Raw genomic sequence first — 21,021 nt, forward strand, 5'->3', positions numbered from 1 at the left:
TCGGAACACAACCTCAAAGCTCCCAATATCCATCAATGTGGCTGAGTGAGAAAACAATGGAACAATGTTCTACAACAACTAGAGAATTGCCACATATTGTGAACGTGGGAGAAGTTTGGGAAGGAGGAGTGAAGCATTGAAGCACTCTGTTTATTCCCTTCCGAGCTCCCTAAAGTCTCCCACCTGCCGCTGGAGCTGCTCCTTCTGCTGGCTCAGGAGGAAGCCTTCCGCCAGGGCCACCGCCTGGGAGCTGCTCTCTGCTCCACACTCCCTCACCCAGCCCTCCATCTCTGGGGGCAGGAGAGCCAGGAGACGCTCCAGAACCACCAGGTCCAGCATCTGGGCTTTGCTGCGCTTTCCTGGGCTCAGCCATTGCCTGCACAAGTCATGGAGTTGGCTGCAAAGTCCTCGGGGACCCCCAGCCTCCCGGTATTGGAAGGAGGTCCAGTGTGGAACTTCTGAAGAGAGGATGGTTCCCTCCTGCAGGACCTTCTGCCCGGTTCTGGTCCAGCTCTCCCCACAGCTCCCAGGCTGAAGAGTCGTGAGGCCTTTTCTGCTCCCCTCCTTGGCCAAAGTGGATGTCTCCATCCTCTCTCCGGCAGAGCAACTCCAAAGGGCTCCAGGGACTCTGGGGGTATTCCAGGGGCCTCTTCCTTCACGGGACCATTTCTGGGACCGCAGGATGGATCCCTGCTGTTCCTTCCTTCCTCCTCCGAGGAAATTCTGGCTTGCAAAGGCTGCCGAGGGCTTTGAGGTTCCGGATCTGGGAGGGAGAGAAAAACCAATGCCCAGGATTAGACAGGGGGATTCAGCCCCTGGACCCGGTTCCCCAACCTGCCCACAGCCCCAAGCGGCTCATCCCAGCACAGGGCCCAGACCCACCCAAGCGGGGCTGGGAAGGAGGCAGCTGGAGAGGACCCCATGCTTCTCTCCCCCTCCAGAGACAGGATAGTGCCCTCAGAGAGCCCGATGCGAAACCTGCCTCCTCCTCCTCACCCGGCTTCTCCCCTCTCCAGCTGGGCCTCTGCCAGGCTCCCCCTCCCTTGGGCAGAGGGCAGCTGGGGAGCCCCCTCCCTCACCCGTGGCACACCTCACCAGACTCCCCCGCATCCTCACCACCTCCTTTGGGTCCCCAGGTGTTCAGGAGAGCGAGTGCAGTGTCCTAGAGAAGGAAGGCTCAATGATGTCACTTCCTTTCCCACCTTCTCTGAGAAGACAGCCTTGACATTCGCCCTCCAGTGGCCCAATGGGGAAGCGCCTGGAGTTCCCTTCCCTTGGTGGAGGGTGCCCCCTGGTGAACTTGGGGCAAAGGGCCAGGAGGGTAAAAAGGGCGGGAAAGAGGAGCACATGGGAGGGGGAGGGGATGATAGGCTTGGGAGTAGGGGGAAAGGCCCCTCTCTGTGGCTCCCTGTCAAGGAATTCAGAGGCAGCTCTTTCTCCACCTTCCTCTCCTTCCTGTCCAGGAACCGTTGGTGGAGAAGGAGGGAAAAAGCCTCTCGGGTGGATCTGAACTTGCCTCCCTCAGGAACCGCCTCCCTGAGGGCTGCACAGAGAGCAGAGGCGGCCTCGGAAGGCTCCGGAGTCCCCTCAGAAACAGCCGTGGGAAGACAAGGACTGGGAGCCTCGCTTGGACGCCCAGCTCATGTCCCTCCTTCCTCCGCCTCCCTCCCGCTCCCTCCGCGCAGCCGCCCTTCTCGGGCTCTCCCTCCCTCAGCCTCCCAGAGGAAGGGCAGGGACCCCCGGCCTATCCAGAGGCGCCCCCAGAGAGGCTCCGTGGGGGAAGGAGGGAGGGAGGCCAGGAGGCTCCGGCGCAGAAGAGGGGAAGGGGGCGAGGAAGCCGAGGGAGGAGGAGGAGATTCCGGGCCTTTCGCCTCAGGGAGAGTCGCAGGGCTGCAACTCCCAGGATGGAGCCGCCGCTTCTCTACGCCCGCCGCCCGAGGCAGGAGGAGCCCTTGGGCCACTGCAGAGAAACGGGGAGTCCGACTGCCTCCCTGGAAGTCCCTTCAGGCCGGATCCCCTCAGAGGTTTCGTCCGACGGTCTCCTTTTCCCTCCCAGGGGGACCAACCGGGGCCCCTTCCTCGAAACCGTCGGGAGGGAGGCGGGGACAATATATGTGTGTATGTGTATCTATATATTATATAAGGAGATTTTAATAAAGTTTTCAATTTTAACTTCTAAGCCGCCCAGAGTCCCCTTGTAGGGGAGACATCATAGAACAGGATGGAAAGGACCATGGAGGTCATCTAGTCCAACCTCCTCCTCAGACAGGAATCCCTTCAGACCGTTTCAGCCAAGATGGGCTCCATGAAAAATGTAACATACATAAAGACAAATATCTTTTAATGCCTCCATCACTCTCTTCTTTTGGGAGGTGAGATGGGGAGGGGGAACAATGGGGACATCCAAATGGATCCTTCTGGAGTCTCCCAGCCCCTCCTGTCTCTCAACCCCCATTTTCTCTGGTTACCCCCAACTTTTCCCCTCCCTAATCTTCGGCCCTTCTAGGATTTGGGGCTCCCTCTTCTTCCCCCAAAAAACAGCCCCCCAAAGACCACCTCAAAGGGAGGGTCTCCAGCCCTTCACAATAGGGGTAGATCTGGTGGGGCAATTGAAGGGGGAAAGTCAGAACTCCCCCCATTCATCAGTTCCCCTGCCCTGTGGCTCCTCCTCCCTGATCGGAGATTATGGGGAGGGGGAGTCCTCTCTCCTTCCAAAAATCAGAAGGGACCGAGGCTAAAATGCTGCCTGTCACAGCCTCAGGGGGGGGAACGGAAGTTTGTGAAGCTGTAAAAATTCTATTTTTCTTCTACTTTTGGTGGCGTTTGTGGCTTCAGGTCTGAAAATACCTGTTTCCCTCTTTCGCTTTCCACCTCCTTCCTCTTTCCAGGCAACCAACTTTGGGGGCTCTGGGTCTAAGGCGGAAGGTCCCACCTCTACTCAGTCACCGATGTGGGGAGTGATGGGGGTCCGACTGCCTCTTATCTCATTCGGCCACCTTCCCATGACTTCCCCTCCCCGGTCACAAGGAAAGCAGCGGTCTGTCTCCCTCCCCCTGGCTGAAATGAGGTGAGGGTGGGAGCAGAGACCATGCTGAGATCGAGACTTCTGAGGCTCCTGCCCCTCGACCCCTTTCCCCATTACGGGAGTCTCTCAGCCCTTTTTCCCCAGGAGCCTTGACGGCCCCTCCCAGCCCCCTCCCCTCCTTACCAAAGGTCTGGATTGTGGGGAGGGGGAGAATGTTTTCCTCGAACGTCCAGAAAGAGCAGGAGGACCAATGAGAATCCTCCTTTCTGAAGCGTTATCAGTCTCCGGGCGGAATCTCCACCCGATGGAGGAGATCGTTCCGAGCACAGAGAAGCAGAGAAAGGGGAGGGGGATATTTCCCATGCAAGCCCTGGAGGGGAGTGTGGGCTTCCTTTTGCCCTCCCCCACCCAATCCGCCGTGGAATGGGCTGCAGTGGATGAGAAGGGGAGGCGCAGCCTCACAGCCAACACACACAAACACACACGGTGGGAGTGCCCCTCCCCAATCACGTGGGGACACACTGCCCTCCCAGCCCACTTCCCCCAGAATCTTCTGCCTTTGGCTCCCTTCCTGGCAAAGGGGCTGACCGAGGGCTGGTTTCATCCCCGGCGCTGTGGGGTTTTCTAACCCACCGCAATTGGAAGGTCTGTGTTTGGTTCAAGAAGGGCTGTTGTTGATCTAATGGCGGGAAAGGAAGAGGGAGGGGAGGGGACCTAATCCCTCCCTGCCTGCCTATCTCCAAAGCTCCAGAAGGCAAGGAAACTGACCAAAGAGAGATTCCCTCCCTGACCGGGAGAGTTTGGGGACCTGAACGGACATCAAGTCCACCCCTCCATGCACACAGAGGAAAGTCTAGCTGAGAATCGTGAACAGAGGAAAGAAAGGGGAGGGTTCCCTCAGGGCCTGCCCTGAACCCCCCTTGAACTGCAGCTCCCCCCAAGACTGAAGGGGTCCCCCTCCCACTTTCATTTTCGCTCTCTGCGCCGAACTTTCCCTCCTCCTTCAGCTGAAGTCACTCTGCCCGGAGACCGATGACGCTCAAGCAGGGAGAATTCCCATTGGTGCTACCGCTCGTTCTGGCCCCTTCCACCTCCAAAGTCAAATAAAAACGCTTCCTACCCCCCCCCCCCCACACACACACAGACGTTCCCCCTCTGACATACGCAAATACCTGTTCATTAAACGTGAAGATTGTGCCGTGGGAAGAGCTGCCGCACTGGATGATAAGGGGGGAAGGGGCAGCCCCGCAGCCGGTGAGGAGAAGTTGGGGGTCACCCACAGACACACCCTCAAATCCAAAGGGAAGCCCCGGAAACCCCTCAGCTAAATCAGGGAAAGGCGCCGCTTCGCTTCAGAGAAGAAAAAGGCGACTCGCTTCCTTGAAAGGCGCGTCAGGAACATCCTGAGGTAAATCTCCAGCAGCCCAGAGAAGAAAAAGGCGCGGAAAAAGGGGAACGCCCCCTTTCCACCCGCAGCAACCAATCAGAGCGCAGATCCCCTCTGGCGGGAGCCCGCCCCTCACTCGGCCACAATGGGGTGTTTGAGACCTTTGTGCGCTTTCCTTCTCCAGCCATTAAATGGGATATTTTCACATTGAAAGGGTTCAAAAGAAAAAGACCCAAAATGACTTTGCTTTTGTCCATTAGATTGAATTGTCAGGCTGGAATGGTTTTTTTTTTAAATATTGCACTGGGCTAAAAAGAAGTCAACATCTTTTTTCCCCTTTTTTCTCTTGTACCTCAGAATTTCTTTTCCCCTCTTTCTCCTTCCCTTAATTTCCTATTTCTTTTGTGTTTTGTATAATAAAGAAATAAGGTCTTGAGACTCTAGAAAGAGTGCAGAGAAGAGCAACTAAGATGGAAGCTAAAAGATATTTTAAAAAACGGTTGCTGGAACTGGGTGTTTCTGGTCTGAAGAAAAGAAGGACGAGGGGAGACGTGGTGGCATCTTCCAATATCTCAGGGATTTCTACAAAGAAAATTTCTCTCTTCTAAATAAAGATAGAAACGGACCTAATGAAAGAGGCGGAGGTGGAGTTGCACTTTCTAGATAAGAAATAACCAAAACGCTCTAAAACGCTTCAGAAGAAAGACGAAAACCTCCTTCAAGACATTTGGGTTCACATAAAAGGGGGAAAAGAAGCAGAGACGTTTAAGCCTTTGTCTGACAGGGAGTCATGGGGCCTTTCCCCCTACTCCCAAGCCCACCATCCCTTCCCCCTCCCACGCGCTCCTCTTTCTCGTCCTTTCTACCATCCTGGCACTTTGCCCCAGATCCACTAGGGGGCTCCCTCCGCCAAGGGAAGGGAACTCCAGGCGCTTCCCCATTGGGCCACTGGAGGGCAGAGGCGGCGGCGAAGGAAGTGACATCACGGAGCCTTACCTCTCTAGGACGAAGCTCTCTTTCTCCTTAACCCCTGGGGCCCATTAGGAGAGTCTGCGGGAGAGTCTGGCGGCGGGACATTCCCCGGGTGACTGTGCGGGGGGGGGCCTCTTCGCGGGTCCCATGCTCCCCAGCCGTCCTCTCCTTTTAATAAATAAATTTTATTAATTTTACAATTAAAACAAACCAACAACACATACACAAATGAAAGAAAAGAAAAGAAGGAGAATAGAAAGAAAAAATAGAAAGCAATTAAAAACATTCTCATCTTTCAACAGTTTGTAAGATCTCTTTTTTTTAACCCTTAATTTATGCCATATGCACACACGTAATCTTTACATATATCTGTATATCACTGCTATGGGTTTATCCTATCCTCCTTTGCCTTATAGTGTAAAATCTATCTTTGGTCTATCCATTTGTACCAGCAGTTCCAACTATTGTAGTATATTGAGGTGTCTTTATTTTTTAGTGCCAAAGTTAATTTGTCCATTTCTGCACAACTTGAAATTTTTTGAATGATCATTTCCTCTGATGGAACCTGAGGCTGCTTCCAACATTGGGCAAAAGCTAATCTGGCCGCTGTCAAAATGTGTATTATTATGTATTTCGCTTTTTTTGATATTTGTTTGTCAAAGATCCCTAACAAAAAGGACTCTGGTTTGTATTCGATCTGCTCTCTTGTCATTTCTTCCAGCCAAATTCTAATTTTCTGCCAATATTTTTGAGCTTCTGTACAGGACCACCACATATAGAAAAAAGTTCCCTTTTTTTTTTTTTTGCATTTCCAGCAACTCATATTGGGGTGCATCTTCGCTAATCTCAAAGGAGGAAGATGCCATTTATAAAACATTTTATAGGCGTTTTCTTTATATGCTATCGACTTTGTAATCTTATTGTTTCTACCCCAGACCTTTTCCCATTCTGTTAAGGTGATACTACATCCTACATTCCTACTCCAGGCAATCATGTTCCCTTTACAATTTCTTCTAATTCGACTTCTAATAAATAATTATAAAATTTTGTTTTTTGTTTTTTTGACTGATCCTAATAAAATTTTATCTAATTGCTGGAGTTTATTGTTGATTCCAAATTCTTTCTTGTCCTGTTTATATCTACTTTGAATTTGAAGGTATGCCCACTGATCAATTTTTTGTCCTCGCTCTTGAAGTTCTTGCCGCGATTTCAAATATCCTTGTGTATCCAATAGGTCCTTATATTTAATCATTTTAGTGATATCCAGATTATTTGGGTGGATCATCGCCTCCATTGTTGAAATCCAGATTGGTACTTTTAAATAGTGTTTTTTCCGTATTTTCTTCCAATTAGTTAATAATGAGTCTCTGATTAGATGTCTGTGGAAATATTTCTGACTAGTTTTCCCTACATCCCATAAAAAAGCATGCCACCCCCTCTGCAAATCATGGCCTTCTAAAAATAATATTCTCTTGTTAGTTAAATTCACCCATTCCTTCAACCATACTAAAGAGGCAGCAATATAATACAACTCCCAATTTGGAAGTGCGTCCTCCCCTGCTCTTCATATCCTGCATTGCCTTTAAAATTATTCTAGGTTTTTTCCCTTGCCAAATAAATTTAACAGTTATTTTGTTGAGTTCTTCAAAAAAAAAAATGTATACTTTAATTGGGATCGTCTGAAATAGATATAGAAATTTTGGAAGAATATTCATTTTAATGGCAGCGATCCTGCCTAATAATGAAAGTTGCAGCTTACCCCATGATTCTAAATCCTTTTTTACCTGTTGCATTAATTTATCATAATTATTTTCCTTGAGTGTCTTATGATGTGCTGTCAACCATATTCCTAAGTATTTAACTTTCTTTGTCATTTGTATTTCCATAACTTCTTCTAACTCTATTTTCTGTTTTTCTGTTAAATTTTTAGTCATTAATTTAGTTTTCTTCCTATTAATTTTGAGTCCTGCTACTGCTCCAAATTGTTCTAATTCATTCATCAATTTTTGTCCTCTTTCTATTGGTTCCTCAATGAAAAAAATCATATCGTCCACAAAAGCTTGCAACTTATATTCTTCTTCCTTAACCTTTACTCCTTTTATATCTGGGTTCTGTCTAATTCGCATTAATAATGTTTCTAATGATAATATGAAGAGCAGGGGTGAGAGTGGGCAGCCCTGTCTGACTCCTTTTTCTATTTTTATTGGGCGGGTATATTCCCCGTTTATTATAATATTAGCTTGTTGTTTATCATAAATAGTTGTTATAGTATTTTCAAATTTGGTGCCTAAATTCATATTATAAATTTTTTGGATTAAAAATTGCCAATTTAAATTGTCAAAGGCCTTCTCTGCATCTAAAAACATAAGTGCAATTTATTTTTCGGGTGAGCTTCATAAAATTCTAAGACATCTAGTATTGTTCTTAAATTGTTCCTAATTTGTCTGGTCAGGAAAAATCCATTTTGGTCTTCATGTATATGCGCGTTTAGCATTCTTTTTAGTCTGCTTGCTATAATAGAAGTAAATATTTTGTAGTCGGTGTTTAATAGTGAAATCGGCCTATAATTGTTTATATATCGGGGATCCGAATCCTCCTTCGGGATCAGCGAAATCAATGCCCCGCTCCATGAGTCTGGCATCCTGGCTGCCAATAAAACATCATTAAAAACTTCCACCATAAGAGGTCCAATTTGTTCTGCAATTGCCTTGTACAGCTCCCCTGGAATCCCATCTGGGCCCGGGTTTTGTTGTTTTTCTGGTTCTCTATTGCTGATTTCAATTCCAACCAAGTAATGTCTTTGTTTAATAGTTCTACCACTTCTTCCCCAATTGCTTTATCCTTCACTTCATCTAAATAGTTTCTTATTCTATCCTCATTAACATCTTCCTTTTTATATAAATCTTCAAAATACTTATGAGCAATTTCTTTTTTCTGTTCTATCTCCTGCTGTATATCCCCCTTTCCATCTCTTAGCTGATATATCAATCTCTTTTCTTTCCTTTTTTTTAGTTTATAAGATAGCCATCTTCCTGGCTTATTAGCATGCTCGAAATAAGCTTGTCTAGTCAAATTCAAATTTATAATCATTTTCTCTTGTTCAATTAAATTCAATTTATGTTTAGCTATCATTATCTGATTTTGCAATTTTGAATCTTTTGGGGTACTCTGTAATTGAGTTTCTAGTTCCTTAAATTTTTGTTGTAATTTATTTTGCTGGGCATATTTTTCCTTATTCCTCTTGGCATTATAAGAGACTGTTATACCTCTTATTACTGCCTTCATAGTATCCCAAATGTTTTGTTTTGTAGTTACTCCATTATCATTTTCCTTTAAGAAATAATTTAATTCCTCCTTGAGTTTGTTAGTATATTCTTTTTCTCTTATTAATTGAGTATTTAGTGTCCATCTTTTCTTTGGTTTTGCCCTACCCTTCCATATTATCTGAATTGGATTATGATCTGCCCATTCATTAGGTAAAATTTCAATCTCTTTTATCTCATTTGCTACTTCCCCATTCATCCATGCCATGTCAATTCGTGTCCATATTTGATGGGGATTTGAGTACCGGTAGAATGTGAATTGTTTTTTCTCAGGATGTAATATTCTCCATATATCAGTCAAATTTAACTGCTTCATCATTTCCCTACAAATCTTGGGAAGCTCTCTTTCCCCCCCCTTTATTCTTCCCCCCATTACTGTGGTCTTTTTGATAATCAGCAATAGAATTGAAATCTCCTATGATACAAATATTTCTTTTTCCAATCCTACCATTTTTCATAAAGATGCTTAAAAACTCTTTTTGATCTCCATTTGGGCGTAGATTACCACTAAGAGAATTGGGATGGCATTGATCCAGATCTGCAAAACCAGAGTTCTTCCCTCAGAATCTGACCATATTAAATCTGCTTTCAAATCCTCTTTAACATAAACTGCAATCCCTTTCTTTTTTCCCCTGTCTGCTGGTGCGGTAAATAGCTTCCCTAATTTTGGACATTCTAGGTGTTTTTCATCTGTTTTCTTTATATGAGTTTCTTGTAGGCATATTATATCGGCATTTTGTTTGATTAGTTTAGCTAATATCCTTTTCCTTTTTATTGTCGAGTTTAAACCATTTATATTAATTGATAGTAGTTTTTTCTTCTTCTTCCATTTAATTAATTCTGTTTCGCTCTTTGTCTTGTAACGACTCCAATCTCTCCTTGTGCCTGAAGGTGTGTAGTTTCTTCTGTCTCCTGATGTAAAAGAGTATTTCCTTGATTTCCTACAGTTCCATCTTTATTTTTGTAATAACCGTGATCTTCCTGGGAGTTTGTTTCCAGTTCCTCCTTGCTGCTCTGGTCTTCTGGACCTACCAACTGCTCATAGAATTCCTGGGCCTTTTCCATGGAATCTATTTTAATTTTCCTTTCTTTCCAAGACACTAACATCCCTTCTGGGATTAGCCATTTAAATGCAATTCTTTTCTGATTTAAGTAAGCTGCTAAGAACTTGTAGTCTCGCCTTTGTTCTCTTACTCTTCTCGGTATCTGTTTGAGAATCAAGATTTCTTTACCTTTGTACGTGATTGTTCCATCTCTGGACATTCTATAAATAATATCCCAGACACTCCTTCTCGTAAATCGTATATGGACTTCTCTTGGGCATTTGTGGCGTCTCGCATAATTAGTGCTAACCCTATAAACTTCATCAAACTCCCTTAAGATGTCATCTTTGTCCTTTTCCAATAATCCAGCCAGTATTTCCGCCATTAGTTGTTCCAGGTCTTCTTCTCTGGATTCTACTACATTTTGGAATCTCAAGTATGTAGCCGCCTTGTCCATCTCTAGGTAGACCAGTGAGTCCTCCATTTCTTTGCTCGCATTCTTTAATTCTTCATCTATCCTTTCTAATTTCCTTTCAGTTCGTTCAGTCCTTTTCTCTACCTCTTTTATTGTTGCTTCATTTTTCTCCAAGGCCTGCTGTAATATTCCAACTTTGTCCTCTACTTTAGAGATGTCCGCTTTCATTTCTGCTTTTAATTTCCCCATCTCCTCTTTTAGTTCATTGATATCTGCTCTCGTCTCGTTGTGGTTTTTCATCATTGTTTCTTGCAGCTTCGTCATCGATTCCTGTAGAGTCAGCAAAATTGATTGGATGTTGGCATTCGAGATATTGGCTTGTTTCTCTACTGGTAATGTTTCTTCTATGGTTTTTTGTGCCATGGGCGAAGCTGTTGCCAACGTAGTTGTTAATGTTGGGGTGACCTTCCTTCCAGTTTTCAGAGCTGTAGTAGTTGTGGAAGTCATTTCTTTTAAGATTTGTTTCTGTTATTGAACTATATTAAGTATATTATCCCAAATTAACATTCAGTGTTATAATCTCTATGTTAAGATTGACCGGTATCTAATTACTTAATCTGTCTATCTGCTGGGTAGTTGTGTTCTTAACTGGTTACTGGAATATATATATTATTTTAGATCCAAATTCTAAATCAGATATATAATTTTGTAGGGTTTGTGCTCAACCTCTATACTTCACTTCATGTAATAAATATTTATATAATAAATATTATATCAAATCCAACTATATTTAAATATTATAAATCTATATGTGTATTTATCTAGCCTTGTCTTAAATATTAAGTATTCTTAAACATAGACAATATTACATTCGTAATAGTGGTCACACAATAAATTGTACTATTATTATATAGAACCTTGTACTTATTAATTAACTAATACTTAATGTTCTTACTATTTCCCTTATATGTCTAGTCAAAATATAACTATCACTGTTATTAATAAATCAATTAATTCAATTATTTAACAATCTAATACAACAATCGATATTCCTTTACTCAGTATGCATATTTATAATCATTATAAAGAGAGAATAAAGAAAGAGAGATAGTTCATCATAACGCCGAATAGTAAGGAAAAAGGAAGAAAAAAAATTGATCAAATGTATACAGAAAAAGGAGAGTAAAGGGAAAAGGGGAAAAAGGAATTTAGAGGTAAGATTTTGGTTTTCCGTCTCTAAATTTAAGAGCTTTCACTCCAAACGCACCAAAGTGGGGAGGTAAAAATGCTGAATAATGACTGCAGTTACGCGGTATCTCCACTCATTCGAAAGCTTCCAATTTTGCTTTTTATCTTAACGTTCCTAAGTTCAATTGTCCTGGTTTTCTTCAGATGAAACCGCCTCCTCAAATAGATCAGTATTCTCCCAAAGGTCTGTTAAGTAGTTTATATTGGTTAAATCAGTTATATTGTTACGATAACTTCAGGGTTTCTAAGTATCGCCTATGGCGCCACGCTGTCTCTTTTCCGTCGACTTTGATCTTCTTCCCGTCTCCGCTTTAATAAAGTCTATCAGAATAAAGATCAAATGAAATAGTCCAAATCCTCCACGACTTCCAGACTCTTTCCAGACGCTAGCTTCCCAACCTCATAAATTTCCCTTTTTATTCGTTATTGTCCTCATTCTCTCTTCTGTCTGCCAAGCCCTTTCACTTTCACTTGTCTCACATCCGCTTTTGGCCGCTTTCTTTTAGGGCTCCAGACAGACACTTGTAACAGCCTAATACAAGTCTATGACTTTCCAATCCTCCTCTCTGATGCTAATTTTCTCTACCACACTCTTCCCCAACGATCTCACAAACTGTCACTCACTCACTTCTTTACATCGGTGGCAGTCCGGACTTTGGAGCCGCCATTGGTAGGAGGCTGTTTCTTGCTCGTTGGGCTCTGGAGGGCTCCTCTTCGCTGCAGGGGGGTTGCTTTCCCCACACTGCAGCCCGAGTCTTCCCCGCACCGGCACGAATCTCTCCGGGACTCGAGCACCCTCAAAGGATTGCACCAACCACAAGAAGAAATTAGCTGAAACCACAGGCAGGCTTCTGCACCTCTGTTCGTTCTTGCATTGCCACCAGAAGTCCTCCAAAATCTCCAGCCGTCTTCTCCTTACGAGGGGACAGGGGATGGCGGGCCTGGAGCAGGCCCAGCAGGAGAGGAGAAAAGCCAGCTGATGAGGAGGAAGAGGAGGCAGGATTCACACCGGGTGGTCCTGTCTCTGGAAGGGAAGAGAAATGGGGTGGGGTGGGGGTGCTGGCCTCTCCAGCTGCCTCCTTCCCGGCCCTGCTCGGGGGGCCCTGGGCCCTGTGCTGGGAGGAGCCGCTTGAGGCTGCGGGCAGTTTGGGGGAAGGGGGTGCAGGGGCTGAATCCCCCTTTCTGATCCTGGGCGTCGGTTTTTCTCTTCCTCCCAGATTTGGAACCTCGGAGCCCTCGGCAGCCTTTGCAAAAAGGGTCTCCCACTTGGGGAGGGGGTGTTGAACTAGATGACCTACAAGATCCCTTCCAACTCTGATTATCTGTTATGTGAAGGAAGGAATAGAGCGGAAGGACTGGAAGTTATCTGTCCTGTGGCCCCCAAAATGGTCCCGTGAAGGAAGAGGCCCCTGGAAGATCCAAGACCCCAGAGTCCCTATAGCCCTTTGGAGTTGCTCTGCTGGAGAGAGGAAGGATGAAGACACCCCCTTTGGCCAAGGAGGGGAGCAGAAAAGGCCCTGCAGCTCTTCAGCCTGGGAGCTGTGGGGAGAGCTGGACGAGAACCGGGCAGAAGGTGTTGCAGGAGGGAACCATCCTCCCTTCAGAAGTTCCACCCTGGACCTCCTTCCAATACTGGGAGGCTGAGGGTCCCCGAGGACTTTGCAGCCAACTCCATGACTTGTGCAGGCGATGGCTGAACCCAGGAAAGCGCAGCAAAGCCCAGATGCTGGACCTGGTGGTTCTGGAGCGTCTCCTGGCTCTCCTGCCCCCAGAGATGGAGGGCTGGGTGCGGGCGTGTGGAGCAGAGACCAGTTCCCAGGCAGTGGCCCTGGCGGAAGGCTTCCTCCTGAGCCAGGCGGAGGAGCAGAAGGAGCAGCTCCAGAGGCAGGTGGGAGACTTTAGGGAGCTCGGAAGGGAATAAATAGAGCGCTTGAATGCTTCATTCCTCCTTCCCAAATTTCTCCCATGTTCATAATATGTGGCAATTCTCCAGTTCTGGTAGGACATTATTCCGTTGTTTCCTCACTCAGCCACACGGATGGATATTGGGGGCTTTGAAGGTGTGCTCCAAATATAAGAATCCACTTTATGTCATGTGATGTACATTAATCTGCTTCTTCCTTCCTTCCTCCTATTTGAAGTGCTGCACTGTGGAGATCAGCGATCCTGAGGGAAAGAAGAACCCATCAAATCCCCCTCAGGAGCTTTTTTTCAGGAGGATCCCTTGGGAAGATCCAAGTCAGGACACCTCAGGAGGTAATGGAAGATCCTCCGATGCCCCATCGGTCTTCCCTTCGCTCTCACTTCTCTCCTATAGAATACCTCCTCCTATTCTGTTAATTATGCATTTGGAAATTATTTACTCCTTACAGAGAAACAAAGAATGAAGATTTCTGGTTTTTATGAGGGAGATCAAACAGCGGTTGAACCTCCAAATCAAGTAAGAAAGGGAAAAGATATTAGATTTGTATTCTCCCTTCAGGAGGTGAAGCACGTGTGCAGAGTGCTCTCTCCTTCTATTTTCCTCCCTTCTTTGTCCTGGATTATTTTCATGTTCTTCCACAACATGGAGAGCAGATTAGCAGATTCAAGTTGCTGTCAGCCAGTATAGCTTCCTCTGGTTATTTTGTTCTGCTAAGTTCTCCTTCAACTTGTAGTTTACAAGAAGCAATTTTTAAAAAGTCCTTCCAGAAATAGGAATAAATGTATCACAGTGGCAGAAACTGCTAGAGACCCTTTTTTGGGGGAAATTGTTTGACTCGGAATTGTGCAAGGCTAATAAAAAATGAACACATTGCCAGATTACCATTTTTAAAAAGCCTTATTTATAACCTGTAGTTCAAAAATAAGGAAATTGTATTAAAAAATAAAGGGGATTATTAAAGTCCAACGGGAGTGGCCGTGTTGAGCATGTAATTATGGTACTTTGGCCTACAAAACAATTTCCAATCCTCTGATTTGCGCCTCGATTAGGAGATCAAACATTCCCGCTTTGCAATGGCTGAGAAATGACTTTCCCACTGAATTTTCTCCTCTTTCTTGTTTTCCTTTCAGCCAATGGCTCAGACTACTAGATCAATCAATGACAGACAGAGCGATAGATCAGTTGATCCAGAAGTGGGATTAATTTACTGAAAGGCATTGATGGTTTTGCAGAATGAATGAACTAGATAAAATTTTCCCGAAATATTTCTTCAGTGAAAGCAATTTTCAGATTTTCCCATTTTGTCACCTAAAATTTGGACTTGTGTGACACACAGCCATTTAACTTAGTGCATATCTCTGCTTTGGGAATTTGGGAACAATGGAACAGAATGACAGAGTTGGTAGGGATCTTGGAGGTCTTCTAGTCCAACCCCCTGCTAAGACAGGAAGCCCTATAACATTTCAGATAAATGGCTGTCCAGTTTCTTCATAAACACCTCCAGTGTTGGAGCACCCACAATTTCTGGAGGGAAGTCATTCCACTGATGAATTGTTCTCACTGTCTGGAAATTTCTCTTTACTTGCAGGTTGGTTCTCTCTTTGAACAGTTTCCATCCGTTGCTTCTTAGAACTCTGCTATCATGTCACCCCCTAGTCCTTATTTTCATGAAACTGGACATACCCAATTCCAGCCACCATTCTTTATATACAGTATTTTAGCCTCCAGTCAACTAATAATTTTTGTTGCTCTTCTTTTCACTCTTTCTAGAGTCTCAAGATTTTTTTTTACATCTGGCAACCAAAACTGGGTGCAATAATCCAAGTGTGGCCTTACCAAGGCCTTATAAAGTGATACTAACACTTCATGTCATCTTGATTCTATCCCTCTTAATGTAGCCTATGATTCAGTTGGGGTTTTTTGGGGGGGCAACTGTAGGATAGTGCTGACTCATGTTTAAATGGTTGTCCACTAGGACTCCAAGATCCCTGTTGCACTTACTACTCTTGAGCCAGGTATCATCTATTCTATGCCTGTGCATTTCCTTTTTCTTTTCTAAATGTAGAACCTTACATTTCTCACTGTTGATTTCCTTTTGTTAAATGGAGATCAATCTGTCAATCCTTCTATATCTCGAGCTTATCTTCTGGAGTGTTGGTATTCCTGTCAATCTGGTCTTTTTGTAAATTTGATGAGTTCCCCTTCTATCCTCTTGTCTAAATCAATGATGAAGATGAACAGATCTTGCGAATCCTCCTGTTCTGCTCTTTTTTCCACGTCCAGGAGGGTCTTGTGTCCTTCGAGGAGGTGGCTGTGTATTTCTCTGAGGAGGAATGGTCTCAGCTGGATCCTGACCAGAAAGCGCTGCATTCGGAAGTCATGCTTGCAAACCATAGGAACGTGATCTTTCTGGGTAAGAGTTTTCTAGTCCCCAGTCAAGAAGAGAGATTATAGTTAGTTTTTTATTAAAAAACCACTGATCAGAAACAGGGAAGAAAATTAGAATATAAAGCAGAACCTTCAGTTTAAATAAGGAATTTTCAGAGGGTCTGCAGGAAAACAAATGGTCAAAATTGGGAGCGTCCTATCAAATTCTGTACCTGTCAATAGTGGTGTCCCCCAAGGCAGTGTTCTAGGACCAACTCTCTTCATACTCTACATAAATGACCTCTGTGATCATATTAAGAGCAATTGCGTTCTTTTCGCTGATGATGTAAAGCTGTTCAATACCACAGACAATACTGCTACCCTACAAAAAGATCTTGACTATGTATCAGAATGGTCAAACAAATGGCAACTTCAAATCTCAACAAATAAATGCTCTGTCTTACATATTGGCAAAAAAAAATCAGAAAATAAAATACAAGCTGAATAGTCAAGATCTTGTTGATGACTCAAGCTCTGTAAAGGACCTTGGAATACTCACCTCTAATGATCTAAGTGCTAGAGCCCACTGCAACTACATAGCCAAAAAGGCATTAAGAGTTGTTAACCTAATCCTACGTAGCTTTTTCTCTGGTAATATCACACTACTAACCAGAGCATACAAAACATTTGCTAGACCAATACTCGAATACAGTTCATCAGTCTGGAATCCACATTACGTATCTGATATTAGCACAATTGAGAAAGTCCAGAAATATTTCACAAGAAGAGTTCTCCACTCCTCTACTCGTTGTAGAATACCTTATGCCACCAGACTTGAAATTCTAGAACTAGAAAACCTTGAATTACGCCGTCTTCGGACTTAAGCATGGTATATAAAATCATACATTGCAATGTCCTACCTGTCAGTGAATACTTCAGCTTCAACCATAACAACACAAGAGCACACAATAGATACAAACTCAAAGTAAACCGCACCAAACTTGATTGCAGGAAATACGACTTCAGCAATAGAGTGGTCAATGTCTGGAATACTCTACCTGACTCTGTAGTTTCTTCCCCAAACCCCAAAAACTTTAACCTTAGACTGTTTACTATTGACCTCACCCCTTTCCTAAGAGGTCTGTAGGGGGCGTGCATAAGCACACCAACATGCCTACCGTCCCTGTCCTATTGTTTCTCTTATTCTTTTATTTTTCATATATGTACCCATTTCATGTATTCACAACTATGTATACTCTTATACTTATTATCTTGTAAACAATTGGCAAATCAAATAAATATAAATAAATAAATAAAATAAATAAATAAATAGAATAACTAAAGCTTAAACAGCAGGTAGCATCTGATTTGAAGAAATGGGAAAATTTACAATTGTCATTGATAGGTAGAATTTCAACAATCAAGATGAATATTTTACCCAGATTTTTATATTTGTTCCAAACAATACCAGTTAGGCTTGGCAAAGACCATTTTGAAGAATTAAATAAAATTGTGTTGAAGTGTATATGGCAAGGTAAGAAAGCGAGAATAAAATTAAAACTTTTACAAGATGCTAGAACTAGAGGAGGATTTGGCCTTCCTAATTGGGAGTTATACTACCAAGCTGCAAATCTAATGTGGGTCAAAGAATGGATAACATTAAGAAAGTCTAGATTGTTGACATTAGAAGGACATGATTTATTATTGGGCTGGCATGCTTTTCTGTGGTATAAGGGAACTAAATTGCAGGGTTATTTTAGAAGACATTATATACGGGAGTCTTTATTGTTGAACTGGGAGAAAATTAAGAGACAATGTTATTTGAAAATCCCAGTTTGGTTATCAACTATTGAAGCTTTTTCGTATCCTATAACATATAAGAAGGAACAAACAGTTAGATATGGGGAAATATTGGATGAAAAGGGTGAACTTAAAACGATGCAAAATCTAGAAGAACAAGGTATAAAGATGAATTGGTTTTTATATGTGCAAATACACTCAAGGTATCTTAAAGATTCTAAAACAGAGGGATTTTATGATAAATTGACTGACCTAGATAGGATTTTGACAGGTACTGATGAAAAAGTGATTAAAAAATTATATAGTTATTTACTGGAAATTAAATTAGAGGAAGAACAAGTTAAAGAAACAATGATTGCTTGGGGGAAGAATTTTGGATATGGGATTGATTTAGAGAAATGGCAAAAATTGTGGTCTCAAAATTATAAAATGACAATGTCAACAGCATATAAAGAAAATTTGTATAAGATGTTTTACAGGTGGCATTTCCCCCCGACAAGAATAGCAAGAATGTTCAAGAATAAATCTGAAAAGTGCTGGAAATGTCATCAGATACCTGGCTCATATTACCATATGTGGTGGACTTGTGAGGATGCCAGAAAATATTGGACTAGAATTCGCATATGGTTGGAAAAAATGACAAAGAAACATATAGATTTGAAGCCAGAGATTTTTTTATTGGGAATCTTACCTGATACATATAATAAAAATTTGAAGTACTTGATTGTAAATGTATTAACAGCAGCTAGGATTGTATTTGCTAAAAATTGGAAGAGTGAGAAAATACCATCAGAGGAAGAAATTATCATGAAAATATTGGAATGTGCTGAAATGAGTAGATTGACATTTGAAATTAGAGAACAAGAAGATAAACAATTTTATGAAGTTTGGGATCTTTTTTATCAATGGCTAGATAATAAAACATAACAATAGAATATTTAGAAACTAAGGAAACAATCAATATAAACTTTTTTTTTCTTTGATAGTATCTTTATATAATTTTATTAAGATAGACTTGGTATGACTTTATGATTTGTTATAAAATAAATTAAGTAAACTATAGTTATCTCGTTAAAGCATGAATTAACAAAATTGTAGTCAAATGATTGTTTAATAATGATACCAGGTTATATAATTGTTGATTGATCATATGAGCTATTATGTAATACAATTACAATGGAGACTATGAAATGGATGCACAAAAAAGAGTGTCAAACCAACCGATACACTGTCTGTAAATTCATGAAGGATGATGATGTTTTTATGTTCTATATCTTATGTTTTATGTGTTTTTGTTCGTTGTTAAAATCAATAAAACTTTTTTTTTTTTTAAAAAAGAAAAAGTAAATTGGTTTATTAGAAATTCCCAGGTTTGGTTGGGTTTTCTGGATGGAACCTCGTCACAAGGCACGTTCCTACTCTACCCAGGATGTCTCTGATAAAGGGTAGCCCTTCCACTTGATTAGATATTGGAGTTGTCTCCTGTGCCACCTCGGATTGAGGATTCGCTGCACCTCATAATTAGTTTGGCCTCCTATGACACGGGGTCTGGGGGTTCATGAGGTGATGGCCTCAGGGTTGATCCCACCACAGGTTTTAAGAGGCTACTATGGAATACCGGGTGTATTTTCCCTAACAGTTGGGGCAACTTCAGTTGCACCATGACTGGGTTGATGACGTTTACTCTGGGAAAGGTCCCATGAATGTTGGCCCAAACTTCTTACCAGGGAGCCTTAACCTCAAGTACTTGGTGGCTAGGTAGACTTTCTCCCCCACCTGGAATGGCCTTTGTGGGAGCCAGTGTTTGTGTGCCTGTTTTTTATAGCTTTGTGCCGCTTTTGCCAGTGCCTTTTTTACATTTTCCCAAGTTGTTTTCAGCGTTGACATCCAATAGGTCAGGCTGACTGTGGAGGGGGGATCCATGGATACTCAGGCATTGGGATGAAATCCATGCCCCTGATTACTCTGAAGGGGGTTAGTCCCGTGCTACTGTGAACAGCATTATTGTATGCAACCTCCATGAAAGTCAGGAGGTCTGCCCAATTTGGACTGCTGATAATTCACATAGCACCCCAGGTACTGCTCTACCATGGCGTTCAGTCTCTCTGCCTCCCCCCCCCCATTGCTGCTCGGATGAAAGGCTGAGCTAAGGCTCTGGGATGACACAATAGACCGCAGGAACTCCCTCGAGAACTCAGCCATCAACTGGACCCCTCTGTCTGAGATAATTCGTCGTGGTACTGCATGCAGGCAGTAGATGTTCTTCAACTTGGCTAACTGGTGGGCTGAAGGGAGTCTGCTGCAAGGTATGTCAGGATTGTTAGGGATAACATTGTTTACCCTAACTGGATTGGGTAAAAATAATAAATATGGTATCATGGTTTGTTAGTTAAAGTGTGTGTAACTTTAACTGCAAGAATGTAATTAAGGGTGTGGTTGTAAAAGCACTATATAAGAAGCGAGGCAATTCCAGCTCTCTCTCTCTGGCTTACTGATCCCTAATTACTTGATGGATTGATGACTGCGTTCTTGCTGGAAAGGGGAGAGAACAAGGAGTGTTGATATTTCTCAACGGAGAGAAAATAAAGATTGGACTGATTTATTGTAAGTGTACTGACATTGGCTATTCAACACGGACTTTGCAAATAGAGTATCCCCGACAAGACTTGACTGAAATAGATATATGACTAATGGACTGTTTATTTTGACTATGCTATAATTCTTAAATGGAATAAACTATATTTTTGATAGCACAAGCGTATCTGTATTTTTACTGCGTGTTAACTAGAGAACTTATCTCACACATTTACCTGTCTTCCTATCTGACTTCGCTGCACGTTCTGTTTCAGTTTGTTTTCCTTAACACCCATTGGGGAATCCAGGCTTAACAAGGATTCCAGCAATCTCCCTCATTAAATCATCATACTTGAGCCAAACTTCAAAAAACTTCAAAGAATTTATTAGAGGTGACATACTGGCACTGCTCTGTATGAAGCCAACTCTGGTATAGGTACTTTACACTTACCTGTGATCCTGTTTCCCTCCTCCCCCTGGGGTGTCTCATAAACCAGATTCTCCAATTGAGCACATTAACGGGCTGGATATCATCATTCACGTCCTCCAATTAAATATATTCGTGGGCAAAAGCTCTGGTGTTTTAGTTACAATCTTTTAAAGATAAGAGTTGGAATGTACTTTCACTTTCAAACTGCTGCACTGCTCTTCCAGGTTTCCTTCCTCCCCCCTCCATTTTTTATGGCAACTACTAAAACAGGTATAGGAATGTTTTACGAGTTGACACCTAAGGTGGGACCAAACTCTATAGTTCTGGATGACTTTCCCCAGGAATGTTTGGAGACAAGAGAGTACATTGAAGGACAACACCCAATTTCCTGGGTATCGAACTCTCTTCTTTCAGCATCACTTTCTAGACACGTCCAGAAAGGAAGGACCACAACCACTTCAGACCAGTGCCCTCTAGGGGTATATCTGTGATTTTTCACTAACATGCTATCTT

At 43.1% G+C, this 21,021-nt stretch overlaps 3 protein-coding genes across 4 annotated transcripts in view; 1 reads left to right on the forward strand and 2 right to left on the reverse strand.

Annotated features, from left to right (window-relative positions):
- The window catches only part of LOC113430880 (H-2 class II histocompatibility antigen, E-S beta chain-like), a 343,220-nt gene that overhangs the window by 135,376 nt on the left and 186,823 nt on the right, over window positions 1–21,021 (reverse strand). The gene's annotated exons all lie outside the window — the stretch shown is intronic.
- Window positions 1–21,021, reverse strand: part of LOC113428989 (uncharacterized) — a 288,768-nt gene that overhangs the window by 16,934 nt on the left and 250,813 nt on the right. Inside the window, exons 1-2 of one of the 2 annotated variants that reach the window (XR_015747158.1) lie at window positions 3,209–3,673; window positions 645–763 (exon numbers count right to left, since the gene is read on the reverse strand). Coding sequence is in view for 1 of the 2 variants with exons in the window: in XM_087953566.1 (XP_087809692.1) it covers window positions 184–763 (580 nt within the window). In the remaining variant the exon portion in view is untranslated. Of the gene's footprint in view, window positions 1–183; window positions 764–3,208; window positions 3,674–21,021 lie in introns of those variants that run through there. The other variant, XM_087953566.1, reaches the window with a different exon arrangement.
- The window catches only part of LOC148131785 (zinc finger protein 202-like), a 26,290-nt gene continuing 18,019 nt past the window's right edge, over window positions 12,751–21,021 (forward strand). The window contains exons 1-4 of the mRNA XM_087958842.1: window positions 12,751–13,301; window positions 13,555–13,669; window positions 13,786–13,853; window positions 15,621–15,750. Coding sequence (XP_087814968.1) covers window positions 12,888–13,301; window positions 13,555–13,669; window positions 13,786–13,853; window positions 15,621–15,750 — 727 coding nt within the window. The 5' untranslated portion in view covers window positions 12,751–12,887. The remainder of the gene's footprint in view (window positions 13,302–13,554; window positions 13,670–13,785; window positions 13,854–15,620; window positions 15,751–21,021) is intronic.

Source organism: Notechis scutatus, chromosome 2 (assembly GCF_049901735.1).
Source record: "Notechis scutatus isolate UNSWTSFEM ecotype Mainland chromosome 2, rNotScu1.2, whole genome shotgun sequence".
Taxonomy (NCBI): Eukaryota; Metazoa; Chordata; class Lepidosauria; order Squamata; family Elapidae; genus Notechis; species Notechis scutatus.